Source organism: Tachyglossus aculeatus, chromosome 11, assembly GCF_015852505.1.
Source record: "Tachyglossus aculeatus isolate mTacAcu1 chromosome 11, mTacAcu1.pri, whole genome shotgun sequence".
In the NCBI taxonomy this organism is placed as follows: Eukaryota; Metazoa; Chordata; class Mammalia; order Monotremata; family Tachyglossidae; genus Tachyglossus; species Tachyglossus aculeatus.
The window spans coordinates 42,965,874-42,983,095 of record NC_052076.1 but is presented as its reverse complement, the minus strand read 5'-3'; the positions used below and the strand labels follow the sequence as shown (position 1 = coordinate 42,983,095).

Here is a 17,222-nt window from a genome sequence, read left to right as displayed (position 1 = left end):
ACAAGCTAATCAGCTTGGACACAGTCTATATGGTACATGGGGCTCGCAGTCTTAATCCTCATTTTACAGATGAGGTAAGGCCCAGAGAAGTGAAGTGACTTGTCCAAGGTCACAAAGAGCAGAAAAATGGCAGAGCCAGGATGAGAACCCAGGTTCTCTGACTCCTAGGCCCAGATTCTTTCCACTAGGCCCTGCTGCTTGATGAATACCACAATTATTATTTCTTTTCCTTCAAAATTCACTGCAAATTCACCCAGCACCCCTGTGTTATTTTTATTTCAAGCTGCTAACACGCTGCTGACTTCCTCATTGTCAAATCTCGCTGGCGTGACTTCACCCCAGGGCCCCTTCCCAGATCTTAGGTAGAGGCTTGGTCTCTAAGTCTTCTCCCTCTAAGAGAGGAAAACTCAGATTTACCCTTCCCTCCCCCTTTCTCCCTCCTACCTACTGTCTTCCCACCCTTACTGGCTGGAGAGAGACTCAGACATGAGCCTGCCACTCCAACTCCTGCACCACAAACTAACGTTCTCTCAGAGACTCTGAGGTCTGAAAAGTAATCAGCCTCTCCCAGTGTAAGTTTACCCACATTGTGAAATCTGGGGTATAAAGGGATGTGCAGAAAATAACTTGTTGAACAAGGCTTCCTTCCTGTGGCCAATTTCATGTAGACATATCACAGTTGCAAAAACTAGAAGAAAAAAAAATACCCTGAGCTTGCTGGAAAAAAAAGGTACTTCTTGTAAAGCTGCTTTCTTCCACTCAGTGAGAACATGAGCCAGCAAATTTGCCTGACAAGGTTTCTTTCTCTCTTTCTCTCTCTCTCTCTAGCTCTCTCCCTATCTGAGGTTGAGTAGACTGCAGTTCTGCAGTCATTAGAAGTCCCCAACCCAGCCACCCCAACTGCAGGATGGAAATGACAAATGAAACCCCTGGGTATCGTTTGTCAAGTAACCAAATACCATAATGATCAGGGATCCCACAGAGGAATTACAATTTGACTAGAGTCCATCATCAACCTTTCCCCAAAATCAATTCGCTCACAACCCCTACTTATTGAAAAATCTCATTCTTAGTTTGGGCCAATGCTAGAATTGAGATTGAAAAATCTCATTCTTAGTTTGGGCCAATGTTAGAATTGAGGTGGGCAATAGGTGGTCATGATTCCTTTGGCCAACAAATCCAACATTAAAAGATTCATTTGTTAATGACTGACCTTTTAGGCATCATTTTGTATTCAACATTGTGTTATATCCCTTTCAAACACACACACACAAACATACACAGACACACTCATTCACACACAGTCACCAGGTAAGCTCTGTTGAGTTTGACATATAGTAGTTATGTAACTTCTCCATGTTGTCTCACCAGCAGGAGTTGGGGCTTGAACCCAGGTTTCTACTTCCTAACAGTCAATTCTCCTTCCCAGAGTCCCAAAAAAATCAACAAGCAATTTTCTCCAACTCTTCATAATCATCATCATCAATAGTATTTATTGAGTGCTTACTCTGCACAGAGCACTGTACTAAGCACTTGAGAATACAACAGAGTTGGTAGACAGGTTCCCTGCCCATAATGAGTTTATAGTCTAGAGGGGGAGACAGGCAATATATAAATAAATAATTTATAGTATATAATTTATAGATAATGAAATGATACAGCTGCCGTCCATGTTTGTGTACCTAAAAGTAGAATCCTAAACATCATCTTTCTGTTAGCATTAAAATTCTAATTTGCCTGCATTCTACCTTCTCTTAGACCCAGACCTATTTTTTCAGGCCCTGAGCTTGTGGGGCAGTGCTAATTTGCATGATTACATTACACCATCCTGCTGTCAGAAACTTTCCGTTCAGGAGAGAAGTTCAAGTGCCTCGGGGGATGTCGTGAGGATAAAATAGCTGATGTGAAAGTACTTTGAAAAAATTAAAACACAAGATCATTTCAAAATATTATCAGCTCCTGAGAAGCAGCATGGTCTAGTGGGAAGACTACAGGCCAGGGAGTCAGAGGACCCAGATTTTAATCCTGGCTCTGTTATTTCTCTGCTTTGGCACCTTAGATAATAATAATAATAATAATGGCATTTATTAAGTGCTTACTATGTGCAAATAATAATAATAATAATGGCATTTATTAGGCGCTTACTATGTGCAGAGCACTGTTGTAAGCGCTGGGGAATTTACAAGGTGATCAGGTTGTCCCACGTGGGGCTCACAGTCTTCATCCCCATTTTACAGATGAGGGAACTGAGGCCCAGAGAAGTTAAGTGACTTGCCCAAAGTCACACAGTTGACAAGTGGTGGAGCCAGGGTTTGAACCCATGACCTCTGACTCCAAAGCCCATGCTTTTTCCACTGAGCCACGCTGCTTCTCTAAAGCGCTGGGGAGGATACAAGGTGATCAGGTTGTCCCACGTGGGGCTCACAGTCTTCATCCCCATTTTACAGATGAGGGAACTGAGGCCCAGAGAAGTTGACTTGCCCAAAGTCACACAGTTGACAAGTGGTGGAGCCAAGATTTGAACCCATGACCTCTGACTCCAAAGCCCATGCTTTTTCCACTGAGCCACGCTGCTTCTCTAAAGCGCTGGGGAGGATACAAGGTGATCAGGTTGTCCCACGTGGGGCTCACAGTCTTAATCCCCATTTTACAGTTGAGGTAACTGAGGCACCACGAAGTTAAGTGACTTGCCCAAAGTCACACAGCTGACAATTGGCAGAGCCGGGATTTGAACCCATGACCCCTGACTCCAAAGCCCGTGCTCTTTCCACCGAGCCACGCTGCTTCTCATAGTCATTTAACTTCTCTGTAGCTCAGTTTCCTCATCTGTAAAATGGGGATAAAATCCCCTTTGTTCCCCTTAGACTGTGAACACTACGTGGGGCAGGGACTGTGTCTGACTTGATTATCCCGTATCTACCCTAGTGCTTAACATGGTGTCTGCCACAGAGAAAGAACTTTACAAATAACACAATTATTTTGACCATCACTAGTATTATCGTAGTTGGGGAACTTGAGCTGCAAACTAGAAACAGCAAATACAAAAGCAGCAGCAAGAACTTCAAATTACAGTGACCGCTGCTAGCACCCGGCTGGTCACATGCAGGAAGTGATATTCTAGGTTATCAAAACAAACCCTTGTTGTGGAATTAATCCAGCACTGGTTTGTGAAAGCCAGAATTGTGTCTCCAGTCAAAAACGACACCAAGTGCCCCTTCCCCCAATCGCTGTTACTGGTTTTCATCCAGTGATGATTCGGAATGGCACGGAGGCCTTTCTATATCATTGACGGCATAGGGGAGCAGGTACAGTACAATACTAGTTCAGTTACAAAGGAGACTGAGTCTCTCAGCCCCCTCCCCTCTCTCCCCAAATCCCAGCTGGATGATGCATTAAGAAACACGCTGAGGCCTTAGGTAACTTGCCTGAGATCATAGAGCAGGTCGATGGCAGAACTGGAACGAGAACCCAGGTCTCCTGACTCCTCATCCCATGACCTTTTCATTAGGCCGTGTTACCTTCCCACCTCATTTACCGGCTACGTTGTGTTATATCGGAGGAAGTTCCAAGGGAGAATTCGACCAAACAAGGCTGAGTAAGAGGCCTGAAATGTGCAGTTGTTACAAGAACGACGGAGACCATTTTTTAAGCTAAGTAACTAATTAGGTCTCTGTATTTACTTTTTCTAAACCTGGGATTTAGGGATGGTCAAGATGCTAAGGAGTTCTGGTAGTCCTTGGAACTTTGGTCAACCTCAAAAAGTTACAATTTACTGAATCTCGCCGAGGGTGGGAGGAGAAAAGGATCCCAGACCATAAAATAAAAACTAAAAAAGCAGGCTTCCCCCAACCTCACCAAAAACGGCCATTCCCTAGACCACGGAAAGGACATTCCGAAGTCCCCTTCATTAAGAACTTAAACACTTACAGGTTCTGACTGGATGAATCCGAAGCTGAGATGCAGAGGTAAGACATGTCCTGAAATATAAGAAAAAGAATCATGGAATCTTAATGCTGAATGGGGCCTCCAAATGTCATCTGAACGACTGCCTTGCCACCAGTCAGAACTACACCTTGACCTATCAGACAGCTGGCTCTATCCTACTTTTGTAGGTCCCAGTGGAAGCGAATCCAAAGCCTTCTCCATTCTAATCTTCAACAACCCTCCCAATCAGAAAATTGTCCCTTCTAGCTAACCTAAATCTCCCTCGGTGCAGCTTAACAAAATTTCCTATTTTTTCCCCTCACTGGATATAATTAGAGAATTCATCAATCTCTGACTGAGCCCTCAATATCCTCGCTGACCCCCATTAAAATCACCCCACAGCTTTTTCTTCTCCAGACTGAATAACCCCAGTCCCTCTAGTTTTTCTTAAAATGTACTATTTTCCAACTCTATGTCTTTGTGGTTCTTCTTTAAATGCTTTCCAACTTCCCCAAGACTGTCTTTAATTTGAAACATAGAACTGGATGTGACGCTCTAGTCCAGTACCTTCCAGGCACTCAATCAGTCTCTCCTCTCTACTTAGCCTTGCTCCTCTCTCACCACACAGCAGCTCACCCACTTTGCTCCTCTCAAGCCAATCTACTCACTGTGGCTCATTCTTATCTCTCTCACCGCCCACCTCTTGTTCACACAAACCCTCCCACTTAGAACTCCCTTTCCCTTCATATCTGTCAGGGCACTGTTTTCCCTATCTTCAAAAAATCAATGGTATTTAGTGAGCACTGTGCACAGAGCACTGTACTAAGCACTTGGGAGAGTAAAATACAGTAGTGTTAGTAGATATGATCCTTGCCCACAAGGAGCTTACAGTCTAGAGGGGGAGGCTGACATTAAAGTAGATTATGGATAACTACATAGGGGCTGTGAGACTAAGGGTAGGGTGAATATCAAGTGTTTAAAGGGTACAGATCCAACGCATAGGCAACGGAGAAGGGAAAGGGTGGAGAGGAAATGAGGGCTTAGTCAAGGAAGGCTTCTTGGAGGAGACATGTTTTAATAAGGCTCTGAAGGTGGGGAAACTGGTGGTCTACTGTACATGAAGATAAAGGGAGTTTAGCCCAGAGGAAGGTTGTGGGCAAGGGGTCGGCGACGAGAGAGATGAGATCGATGCACCACTCGGTGAGTAGTTTGGCAATAGAGGAGCGAAGTGTGTGAGCCGGGCTGCAGTGGGAAACCAGTGAGATAAGAGAGGGAGAGCTGATTGAGGGCCTTAGGGAGTTTCTGTTTGATGTGGAGTTGGATGGAAAGCACTGGAGGTTCTTGAAGAGTGGGAATAAGTGAACTGAATGTTTTTATAGAAAACCGACTCAGGCAGCAGAGTGAAGTAAGGGTTTTCATGGAAAAATTATTCAGGGAGCAGAATGAAGTAAGGACTGGAGTGCGAAGAGACGGAGCAAGGCAGTCAGCGAGGAGGCTGATGCAATAATCAAGGTGGGATAAGATATGGGCTAGGATCAGCATGGAGGCGATTTGGATGGAGAGAAAAGGGTGGATTTTAGCGATGTTAGGAAGGTAGAATGGACCGGATTTGGAGGCAGACTGAATATGTAGGTTGAATGCGAGAAGAGTTAAGGATAATGCCAAGGTAATAGTCTTCTGAGACAGAGAGGATGGTGTTGTCTACAATGAAGGGACTAGGGGAGACTAGGGATTTTGAAAATTAATGAGATTCCCAAGACAACCATCAGCTGAAGGAAGCACAATACCCCCAAATTCCTAAACAGAAATCTGGCATCTTGTAAAATGTCTCCACAGAAAATTAAGGAGGCGGTGTTGCAAGTTGCTGCTATAAACTGGGCTTGGATGGTACTAAAACAAACATCACTCCTGATCCTGTTAGGCTTTTCTCTCCTTTTTTTTTTTCCACAGAGCAGACTTGATACAGCCTGTGCAGGATTTATTTCAACTGCAAACATTTCTCAGTGAAACGATGTATCCTAAATCCTCCCAGCAGGGCCCTAAAATTAGAATGTAGAATCTTCTCAAAAACCTCGCAGAACAGTGGATGTGAAACCTGCCAGAGGGGTTCCAGTAGCTAAACACCAACACTCTACATAACCCAGAGCTCCCCACATCTCCATCAATCTCTTTCCTACAGTACGTATGGGCTAAACTACATTTGACCTCAAAAAAAAAAAAAAAGAATCCAGGCACATAAACAGTGAGAGAAAATGCAGCCCTGGGATATTAACTCTGCAGAAGAACTGTCTGGAAGTGGCCCGTGGAGACCTCAGAAGGTTGTCTTTTCAAAACAGAGGGCCACGCCAGAATGATCATTAGACTTTTAATCAGAAAACACCATGGAGCAGGAAATATTAGTCCAGTATTGGTCAGACACTAGAACCCAGAGACCAAGAGATCCAAACTACTCTCCCTTCCCTTCTGCATTGCCTATACACTTGGAGATGTACTTTGATATTCATAATAATAATAATAATAATAATAATAATAATTGCATTTATTAAGCACTTATGTGCAAAGCACTGTTCTAAGTGCTGGGGAGGTTACAAGGTGATCAGGTTGTCCCACGTGGGGCTCACAGTATTAATGAGGTAACTGAGGCACAGAGAAGTTAAGTGACTTGCCCAAAGTCACACAGCTGACAATTGGTGGAACTGGGATTTGAACCCATGACCTCTGACTCCAAAGCCCGGGCTCTTTCCACTGAGTCACGCTGATTCATGCCACCCCCACCCCCACAGCCCTTATGTACATCTCCTTCCATTCTGCTGCTTCCCCTACCTGGAATTTATTTTAATGTTTGCCTCCCCCACTGGTTTGTAAGCACCTTGAGGGCAGAGACTGGGAAGCAAGATGGGCTAGCGGAAACAGCACAGGCTTGGGAGTCAGAGGATGTGGGTTCTAATCCCGGCTCGGCCACTTATCTGCTGTGTGACCTCGGGCAAGTCGCCTCACTTTTCTGTGCCTCAGTTCCCTCATCTGCAAAATGGGGATTAAATCCCTGTTCTCCCTCCTACTTAGACTGTGAGCACCAGATGAGACGGTCATCCTGCTTAGTACAGTGCTCTGCACACAGTAAGCGCTCAATAAATACGATTGATTGATCCTGTGTCTCTCCCAGTGCTTAGTACAGTGCTTGGCACATAGTGAGTACTTAACCAATACTACAATTACTATTATTGGGTCTTCTAACTTGTACTCTCTCAAGCACTTAATACAGTGCTCTGAACAAATTAAGCCCTCAGTTAATGAAATTGATTGAATGAATGATCCAGACCCAGGGCTGATACAGGTCCTTAAAGCCTAGGAATCAATCACTCTCAATCATCTCACAGCTTCCCTGGTTGGAGCCTGGGGGAGAGAACTGCCCCTCGTGAAACAATGATGTGGACCCCTTCTGGGCTGTGGCCCAAAACTCAGGCATCTGTCCAAAATGGGGTTTCTCCCTACAGAGAAGCACTCGATTCCCCCTACCTAAAATTTATTTTGGTGTCTGTCTCCCCAGCTAGCTCATAAGTTCCTTTATGGCAGGGACAGTGTCTACTTCCTCTGTTGTATTTTCCCAAGAGCTCAGTTGAGTGCTTTTCTCAGGGTAGGTGATCAATTATTACAACTGATGGATTGCTTGTTAGATTAAAATGAGTGGGTGGCAAGGTGAAATTTTCTGGAGGTGCAGGAATGGACCAGATGACCTTTGAATTGAGTTCGGTTTCATAATTCTGCTCAAGGTCTGTTCAGAAGATACTGACTTTTAAATCTCCAACAAAATGAGTCTCGGAAACCTGAATTTATCCTGGAATCAATCAGCCATATTTACTGACCGCTTACAGTGTGCAGAACTGCATTAAGCATAAGCAGGGTCATGAGTGCCTACTGGATTTAAGACTGTGAGTCCATGTGGAACAGGGACATTGTCCACCCTGATTTGCTTGTATTCACCCCAGCACTTAATAAGCACTAGCCTAGCACATAGTAAGCGCTTAACAAATGCCACAATTATTATTATTATTATCATCGTTCACAAGTATCATCTGAGCAGGGACAACCATGCCTTGGCAGGGAATCAATAGCCTAGCAGATCTTAAAGAACGAGAACCAGCAACTGTTTGGCCAGGATGAATTAAATGAAACCTTGCTAGATATGAGATGGACTAGTTGATGTCTGGATTTTTATTAATAACTCTAAGTCACCAACAGGGCATGCAGAGCTGACAACAGAGTTTAATGTGCCTAACAGGGTGAATAAATCTACAAGCCACTGCTGCTCAAGATTTAGCTCTTTAGAATTACAGAACTAGTCAGAAACCCATGAAGGAGATGCTTTGGAAGACAGGGTGGCCTAGTGGAGAGACCACAGGTCCGGGAGACAGGAGGAATGGGTTCTAGCCCTGGCTCTGCCACTTGCCTGCTGGGTGACCCTGAGGAAGTCACTGACCCACTCAGGGCCTTGGTTTCCCCATCTGTAAAATGGGGAGAAAATACCACTCCCTCTGTCTAAGGGTGTGAGCCGCATGTGGAACAGAGACTACACCTGATCTGATGATCTTATGTAGATCCCAGGACTAAGCATCGTGCTTGGCACATAGTACGCACTTAAGAAATATCCTCATCATTTGGAAACAGCCCTCTCTGCAAATGACAAGGGTCACTAGGTTTCTACCATTCCCCAGCCCCTCCCACTGGGCTCACAAAGCTGCTCCGAACAGAGCCACTACGGTAGATTTCCCAGTGTTTGTTGGCCAGTGATTGTCAACCCACCTCAACTCTTTCTGATTTGTCTGGCGCCTGTCACTGTGTCTGAAGTAGGCCACACCTGCCCATTTCTTCTCTCATCACTAAATGGGTACCCAGCAGCTCCTGATTACCCAGGCAACGTATACAAAGGCTACAACCTCTCAAGTCTGCCTGAAGAAACAGACCCATACAAGTTTCCATTACTTCAGATGCCTTCTCCTCAGAACCTTTCTCAGTCAATCAGTCAGTAGTATGGATTAGTCAATGCAGAACTCTGTACCACGTTCTTGAGAGAGGACAATAGATTTAGCAGACACAATCTCTGTCCTCAAGGAGCTAACATCTGGAGACATCAAAGAACTTGATAGGTGAGATACCATCCACCACCATTGTTGGTTAAGTTTTTATTCCTCTACTATATGGGCAGGGAACTCAAGGGAAAGACTGGATCCTTGTGATCCAGCAAGGATGGAACTGGAACTATTCAGTGTCTACTCACCAGAACACTGTTCATAGCTCCCACTGTCTTTTGATTTTTGAATGAGAAATTACCACCTCTCCTAATCTGTCACGTCTCTATTAGAGAAGCTGCCTGACATAGTGGATCGAGCACGGGCCTGGGAGTCAGAAGTCATGAGTTCTAATCCTGGCACCGCCACTTATCTGCTGTGTGACCTTGAACAAGTCACTTAACTTCTCTGTATCTCAGTTACCTCCTCTGTAAAATGGGGATCGAGACTATGTTCCCCCAGCAAGTCAGGGACTGTGTCCAACCCTATTTGTTTTTATCCACCCCAGAGCTTAGTACAGTGCCTGCCACATAGTAAGTGCTTAACAAATACCACAATTATTATTATTATTAAATATATAATAATATATTGTATTATATTATAATAATAATTGTGGTATTTGTTAAGCATTATGTATTAAGCATGGTATTAGATGCAAGATAATTTAGGTCAAACACAGTCCCTGTACTGCCTGGGGCTCACAGTCTAAGTTGGGAGTGAGAATAAGTATTAAATCCCCATTGAATAGGTGGAGAAACTGAGGCACAGGTACATTAAGTGACTTGTCCAATGTCACAAAGCATGGCCTAGTGGAAAAAGCATGGGCCTTGGAGTCAGAGGACCTGAGTTTTACTCCCAGGTCTATGTGGCCTTGGGCACATCACTTAACTTCTCTGGGCCTCAGTTACCTTATCTGTAAAATAGTGGACTGTGAATCCCAAGTGAGACATGGTCGGTTTTCAACCTGATTAGCTTTTATCTACCCTAGAACTTAGTACAGTGTCTGGCACACAGTAAGTGCTTAACAAGTACCATTAAAAAAAAAGTTCCAGAGCTGAAATTAGAACACAGGTCTTCTGACACCCAGGCCAGTGTTCTTTCCACTAGGCTATGCTGATTTCCAAGGAAAATCTGCTCAAATCTCCTGAACATTGAGCACTGTAGCTCAGGTTGTTTCAAAGCTTGTACTTCAGGCTAGTAATTTCAACAGTCAAGGCCAGGGTCTTAGATGCTAATGTTCAAGCCTAGGGTTGTAGTCCATTCCAAGTCAAAACCTGACCAAAGGCTATGGGAACCTAAGGTGAGATGTGAGCTCAGACCGGTGGGCAGGGAACATGTCTACCAACTCTGTTATAGTGTACTCTCCCAAATGTCCAGTACAGTGCTCTGCACAAAGTAGGCACTCAATAAATACCACTAAGATTGGTCCTGGCACAACCCCGACTCCCTAAGGCCAACCCAACTACCTGCCTGTGTTTCACTTTAGAAGAACTCAAGGATCCCCACTGGGCCTGGTGGACTGAGATGGAGCCCAGTGATCAGGGCTTCTTTCTGTTGGATCTCCTAGGCTCTGGGGCCATTGACGGCCTGACCATCCCCAGGAGGGAGAGAGGAGAGCCTAAGGGGGGGGATGATGGGAGGTGGGTCCACAGCACTGGTGATGAAGAGGACTCCCCTGATCCACTCTCTGGGGTCTCAGAACGCCTCATTTTTAACTACTGGGGAAACTCAGCCTGGAAATGAGCTTGGCTGGAGCCGGACTTGATCCACAGAGATGACCACCAGGAGAGGAGTTGGAAATCCTCAAATTCCCTGGGACTTCTGGGGCAAAAGGCTATCCTCTCTCCTAAATTCTAAAACAAACGAACTCATGACACTTCATCATTCGGTCACTCAGCCCTGGTGCAGGGGAGGGAAGGTGGGAGGAAGTGGGGAGAGGGGGAAGGAAGAGGATTTGAAGATGGACCCTTGTGCCACTGGGCTCAGGGAGAGGGTCATCTGAAGTTGCCAAGCTCATGCCCTGATGGTTCGATTTCCGCCAGAAACCTCCCCAGCTCCCGCCCCCCGATCTCTGCTGCCTGAACGTTGAGCCCTTCGGCTGCTCCTCCAGTGTTTATGTTGGCTCAGGGCTGCTTCGTGTCACGGCTTGGGCTGTTTGACAGCATGGACCAAAACAAAGCACTCTACCCTTCCTCTCAACCTCTCCAGCCAAGTGGAGAAAGTGACCCAGAGCCTCAACTCTGGCAGGTTGTATCTGTTCTTGCTGACTAGGACTATCCCCTCAGTCAGGGATCCATTGTTGATACTATTATTAGTAGTATTACTACTAATAATACTACTAGTATTACTAGTAATAATAGTACTAATAATATTAGTACTACTACTACTAATAATGTATTTGTTAAGAGCTTATTTATTAAGCACTGGGGTAGATACAACATAATCAGGCCAGACACAGTTCCATTAGGGCATAATGCCATTACTAATATGGATAGATGGGGAAATGGAGGCACAGATAAAGTAAGTGACTTGCCAAATGTAACAAACCATGATCTACTGGAAAGAGCACAGGCCTGGGAGTCAGAGGACCTGAGTTCTAATCGCAGCTCTGCCACACGTCTGCTCCATGCTCCAAGCAGCCCAGTATTCTTCTCCATAAATGACAAGTGAACGCCTGGGAGAACCATGGGATGATGGTCTTACCTGACAGCCACCCTAACATTGAGGAATCACCTATCCAACATTCCCAACTTTTCACTGAGATTCCCACTAGGGACCATGAATTGGTCCCGCACACGGTAAGTACTCAGTAAGTACAATTGACCAATTGACTGGGGATTAAGACTGTGAGCCCTATGGAGGTCATGGACTGCATGCCCAACCTGATTAGTTCTTATCTACTCCAGCACTTAGTAGAAGGATCTGGGTTCTAATCCCAGCTCTGCCACTTGTCTGCTGTGAGGCCTTGGGCAAATTACTTCACTCCTATGTGCTTCAGTTATCTCATCTGTAAAATGGGGATTAAGATTGTGAGCCCCTTGTGAGACAGGGACTATGTCCAACCTGATTAACTTGTATCTACAGTGCTTGGCATATAGTAAACGTTTAACAAGTATCATAATTATTATTATTGTGACACACACCTCCGGCTCCACCCTCCCACCCTGAGCTCGGATCACTCCCTGGCTCAGAAGGCTTCTCCCGGGGCAGACCTGAGCAGAAAGTGGCTCCACATCTCTGCAATGTGTGGTCCAGGAGCAGGAGAATAGGATGATTTTATTTTCTCTCAGAGGGGTTAAAAAAAAGTAGCCAGAGAGAAACCCAGGAGGGCAGGAATGAAGCTAGCCAGGACCAGCCCAAGGCTCTCTCCACTACACCTTTTCTCCTCTAGAATACAGTGCTCGTTTCAAGCCCTGCAGCAGGCACAATGTCCTTCCTGTAAGAAAAGCCTTTCTCCACAGCCCGTTCCAGTGAAGCTATAAAGAGCAGGGCCAAGGAAGCCAAAACTGCTGGCTGTCCACCTTAGGGAGAGGCTGGCCAGGAAACACACAGGTATTCTAACCCTGGGAAATCTCCGCAGGCTTGCTGCGCCCGCCAAGGCCTCTGCTCCTTCTCAGCTCCCTGGCAGGTCCTGGAAATGGCCAGGCTCCAGATCCGCCTCTGCTGACCTGGAGTGTGTTCTCTGGAACAGGTTGCTGGAGCCAGCGGAGCGGCTCCCTTCCCTGCCCCCGTCGGCTCTCCCCCCTCCCAAACAGCAGATACCACAGCAGACACGTCGGCAGTCTCGTTCCACTAAGAGTGGCGGAGCCACTCCGGAATGGGCAGCTCCTGAAACCCAGGAACTGCAGAGCTGGTGGCAACGAGGAAGGGCAAGACTGGAGAAAGAAGGGGTGGGCTTCCTTAGACCTCGAGTCTCTGACTTCTTTCGTTAGGGGCTTTCACAGCCCCATGGGCAGAGGAGGAAATGAGTCTGGAGGCTTCTGCCTAGCCAACTCAGCCGCCTCAAGCCCAGGCAGGCGGGCAGGCCCTGCTCGGAGAGACCCTGGTGTGGGGAGCGAGTCTGAGGGAGTTGTGCAGACTGGACTCAGGAGGGGGTGGGGAGAGGAAGGTTCCACAGCGTGGCCTGGTGCAAAAAGCGTGGGCTTGGGAGTCAGTGGAACTGGGTTCTAATCCTGGCTCTGCCATTTACCTGCTGGGTGACTTTGGGGAAGTCACTTAACTTCTCTGTGCCTCATTTCCTCACCTGAAAAATGGGGATTCAATGCCTGCTCTCCCTTAGACTGTGGAACCCACGTGGGACGGGAACTGTGTCCAACCTGAGCGTACCCCCAGCATTTAATACAGTGCTAAACACATAATAAAGATAATTAATCATGTTTATCATATCAATCAATAATTTACTGACTTGATAAGTGCTTAACAAATATCACAATTATTATTACACCAGCAGACCCCACACGGCCCCTAATGCACCCTCAAAACTAGACTGTAAAAAAGCAAAGTTGAATTCACTGCTAAATGCCAACAGCTTGGTTTAATTATTGCTAAGTACCACTGCACATGTAGGACTGAACAGCCCTACAAATGTGGTGCCTCTGCCTTCAAAGAATGTACCTCAAAGTTGTTGGGTTTTTTTTTTGGGGGGGGGGGGGGGCGCGGGTTTGTTTGGTTTCATTTTCTTAATGGTATTTGTTAAGCATTTACTGTGTGCCAGGAACTGTAATAAGCGTTGGGGTAGATAAAAAAATAATCGGGTTGGACACGGTCGCTTTCCGACACAGGGGCTCATACTCTTAATCCCCACTAAACAGACGAGGGAACTGTGAGGCCCAGAGATGTGAAGTGACTTGCCCAAGATCCCACAGCAGACAAGAGGCACAGCCGGGATTAGAAACCAGGTCCTTCTAGGTCCTTGCTCTAACCTCTAGGCCACGTTACTTCTCCCGCCATGGGGTGCCCGATATTCCCAAACCCTCCCCTCTGGCTATCCCTTCCTTCCACCTGCTGGACCCCCAGCCCTTCAGCAGTCTTTGCGGACCCGGCTCTCCCCTCAATCTGGACCTCGTGGAACGACCCTGCTCTCGGAGGCCTTTTCTTTCCAGGAGGCCGGCTGGGCGCCAAACTCGGGACAGCCACGCTGCTTTCATGGGAGCAGGGCTCGAGGCTGCGGTTCTCTGAGCCCCAATCTGGGATGGGCGCGTTGCTCAATCCCCCGTGCTCTTCCTGTCTCCCCCATGCAGCAGGCGCACTTTGTGCAACGGGCTCCGAGGTCCCTGTGGTTTACCATATGTCTGAGGTGGCTCCCGCTCTCTCCCCGCCAGCTGCAGCCCCCGCCGTGCACGCGGGCCGTCTCTGCCTCTCTGATTTTTCTCTCTGAGTTGCTCAAGTGCAGGAGCAGGAAACATTCATTTTCCTTTTGAAGGCTGGTGGGGAGGGAGGGAGGTGAGGGGAGAACTCCATTCCTCTCTCTGCAGGGAAAGGCTGGCCTGATCTGGCTAAGCGCAGGGCCCCGGGCACCTTGGACCAGGGCCGCAAAGGGTCTGGTCCGATGTTGCCTCTCGACCTTGGTTTATCTCCCTGTAAAATGAGGACGACATGAAATTAAGTAAACAGCGTCCGTCACGGGCTTTGAGCACTGGGACGCAGAGATGCAAAGTCTCACTCCTGGTCCTCGATCTCAGGATCAGGATGAAAAGTGCCACGAAAGCACAGGGCCTGGAGTCCTAGCCATAGGAAGAGGTCATCTCTTCCCATGGCTTCTAGAGAAGCAGCGTGGCTCGGTGGAAAGAGCACGGGTTTGGAAGGCAGAGGTCATGGGTTCTAAATCCCGCTTCCCCCACTTGTCAGTTGTGTGACTTTGGGCAAGTCACTTAACTTCTCTGTGCCTCAGTTCCCTCATCTGTAAAATGGGGATTAAGACTCTGAGCCCCACATGGGACAACCTTGATTACCTTGTAACTCCCAACTGCTTAGAACGGTGCTTGGCACATAGTAAGTGCTTAACAAATACCAACATTATTATTATTATCTCGTCCACACCCCTGCCTCCAGGCACACCATTCAGTTAAGAAGCTTCTCCTGTCTAGGGGTCTCCTTGGTCAACCACTCCTCCAGACCGTCAGCTCACTGTGGTCAGGGAATGTGTTGGTTTATTGTTATTATACTATCCTAGTTGCTTACTGCAGTGCTCTGCACACAGTAAATGCAACTGACTGACTGACTCACGAGGTGGCCACCCTGACTTTGGAAGAAGCCACACATTTCAGCAGAAGGCTAACAGGAGCGTCAAGTGTCATACCGTCGACTCCCGGCCCAAGTCCTCCCACTGGCCTGGAATACCCTCCCTCCACAAATCCACCAAGCTAGCTCTCTTCCTCCTTCAAAGCCCTACTGAGAGCTCACCTCCTCCAGGAGGCCTTCCCAGACTGAGCCCCCTTTTTCCTCTCCTCCTCCCCATCCCCCCGCCCTACCTCCTTCCCCTCCCCACAGCACCTGTATATATGTTTGTACAGATTTATTACTCTGTATATTTTAATTGTACATATTTACTACTCTATTTTTTTTGTTAATGATGTGCAGCTAGCTTTATTTCTATTTATTCTGATGACTTGACACTTGTCCACATGTTTTGTTTTGTTGTCTGTCTCCCTCTTCCAGACTGCGAGCCTGTTGTTGGGTAGGGACCGTTTCTATACGTTGCCGACTTGTACTTCCCAAGCGCTTAGTACAGTGCTCTGCACACAGTAAGCACTGAGAAGCAGCATGGCTCAGTGGAAAGAGCTCGGGCTTGGGAGTCAGAGGTCGTGGGTTCTAATCCCGGCTCCCCCCCATGTCTGCTGTGTGACCTTGGGCAAGTCACTTAACTTCTCTGGGCCTCAGTTACCTCACCTGTACAATGGGAATTAAGATTGTGAGCCCCATGTTGATCACCTTGTATCCCCCCCAGGGCTTAGAACAGTGCTTTGCACAGAGTAAGCGCTTAAAAAATGCCATTATTATTATTATTAAATAAATACGATTGAATGAATGAATTCTGGTCTCGAGCCTGGAGTTATGAAACCCTGAAAACACAGAAGACAAGGGGAGGCCCCGGGAGAAAGGGTCGGAGACACTCGGGCTGGAATTTTTTACGGATATTTTGGTTTTGTTCTTGTCACAAATCCTAGTTGGGCAACGAGGGTCTCCTTTGGGTAGTGCGCTCCCTGGTAGGCTCAGAGCTGGGCCTCGCCTCAGCTTCATTCGTTCCTTCATTCAGTTGTATTTATTGAGCGCTTACTGTGTGCAGAACACTGTACTAAGCGCTTGGGAAGTACAAGCTGGCAACATATAGAGACGGTCCCGACCCAACAGTGGGCTCCTTAAATGACTTTCTCCACCCAAAAAGAGAAACCTCAAGCGACAAAATGAAACAGGAAATGGGCTTTTTTCTGGTTCCCATTGCTCCGGGGAAGTCATCCATACGACCAGGTTGGAATCGTTGTCCTATGACAATGGACACCGACAGGTGATTCATTCAGTGTCACGGCTCAGAATGAAACCTCCGGATTCCTTTTCGGTTAGTACCTTTGGCCCCGAGAGCATCTCGCTCCTCAGCCGACTCTGGGCTGCCTGACGCTCACTCCATTTAGAGGGGGAAGCTCGATCGAGAATCCTTCCACTTCAACCCCACAGCCCTTATCTACATATCTATAAATTATATATTATAAATTATTTATTTATATTAACGTCTGTCTCCCCCCCCGGACTGAAAACTCGTTGTGGGCAGCAAGTGTCTACCCATTCTGTTGTACTGTACTTTCCCAAGTGCTTAGTACAGTGCACTAAGTATCTACATATCTATAAATTATATATTATAAATTATTTATTTATATTAATGTCTGTCTCCCCCTCCGGACTGAAAACTCGTTGTGGGCAGCAAGTGTCTACCAATTCTGTTGCATTGTACTCTCCCAAGTGCTTGGTACAGTGCACTAAGTATCTTCAAAGCAGCGTGGCTCAGTGGAAAAAGCCCGGGCTTTGAAGTCAGAGGTCATGGGTTCAAATCCTGGCTCCGCCACTTGTCAGCTGTGTGACTTTGGGCAAGTCACTTAACGTCCCTGGGCCTCAGTTACCTCATCTGTAAAATGGGGATGAAGACTGTGAGCCCCACGTGGGACAACCTGATCACCTTGTAACCTCCCCAGTGCTTAGTACAGTGCTTTGCACATAGTAAGCGCTTAATAAATGCCTTTA

At 46.9% G+C, this 17,222-nt stretch overlaps 1 protein-coding gene across 1 annotated transcript in view; it reads right to left on the bottom strand.

The window, feature by feature from the left end:
* Positions 1–17,222, bottom strand: part of LOC119934259 (dual specificity protein phosphatase 22-A-like) — an 84,224-nt gene that overhangs the window by 25,323 nt on the left and 41,679 nt on the right. The window contains exon 4 of the mRNA XM_038753700.1: positions 3,928–3,977. Within this exon, the coding sequence (XP_038609628.1) occupies positions 3,928–3,977 (50 nt within the window). The remainder of the gene's footprint in view (positions 1–3,927; positions 3,978–17,222) is intronic.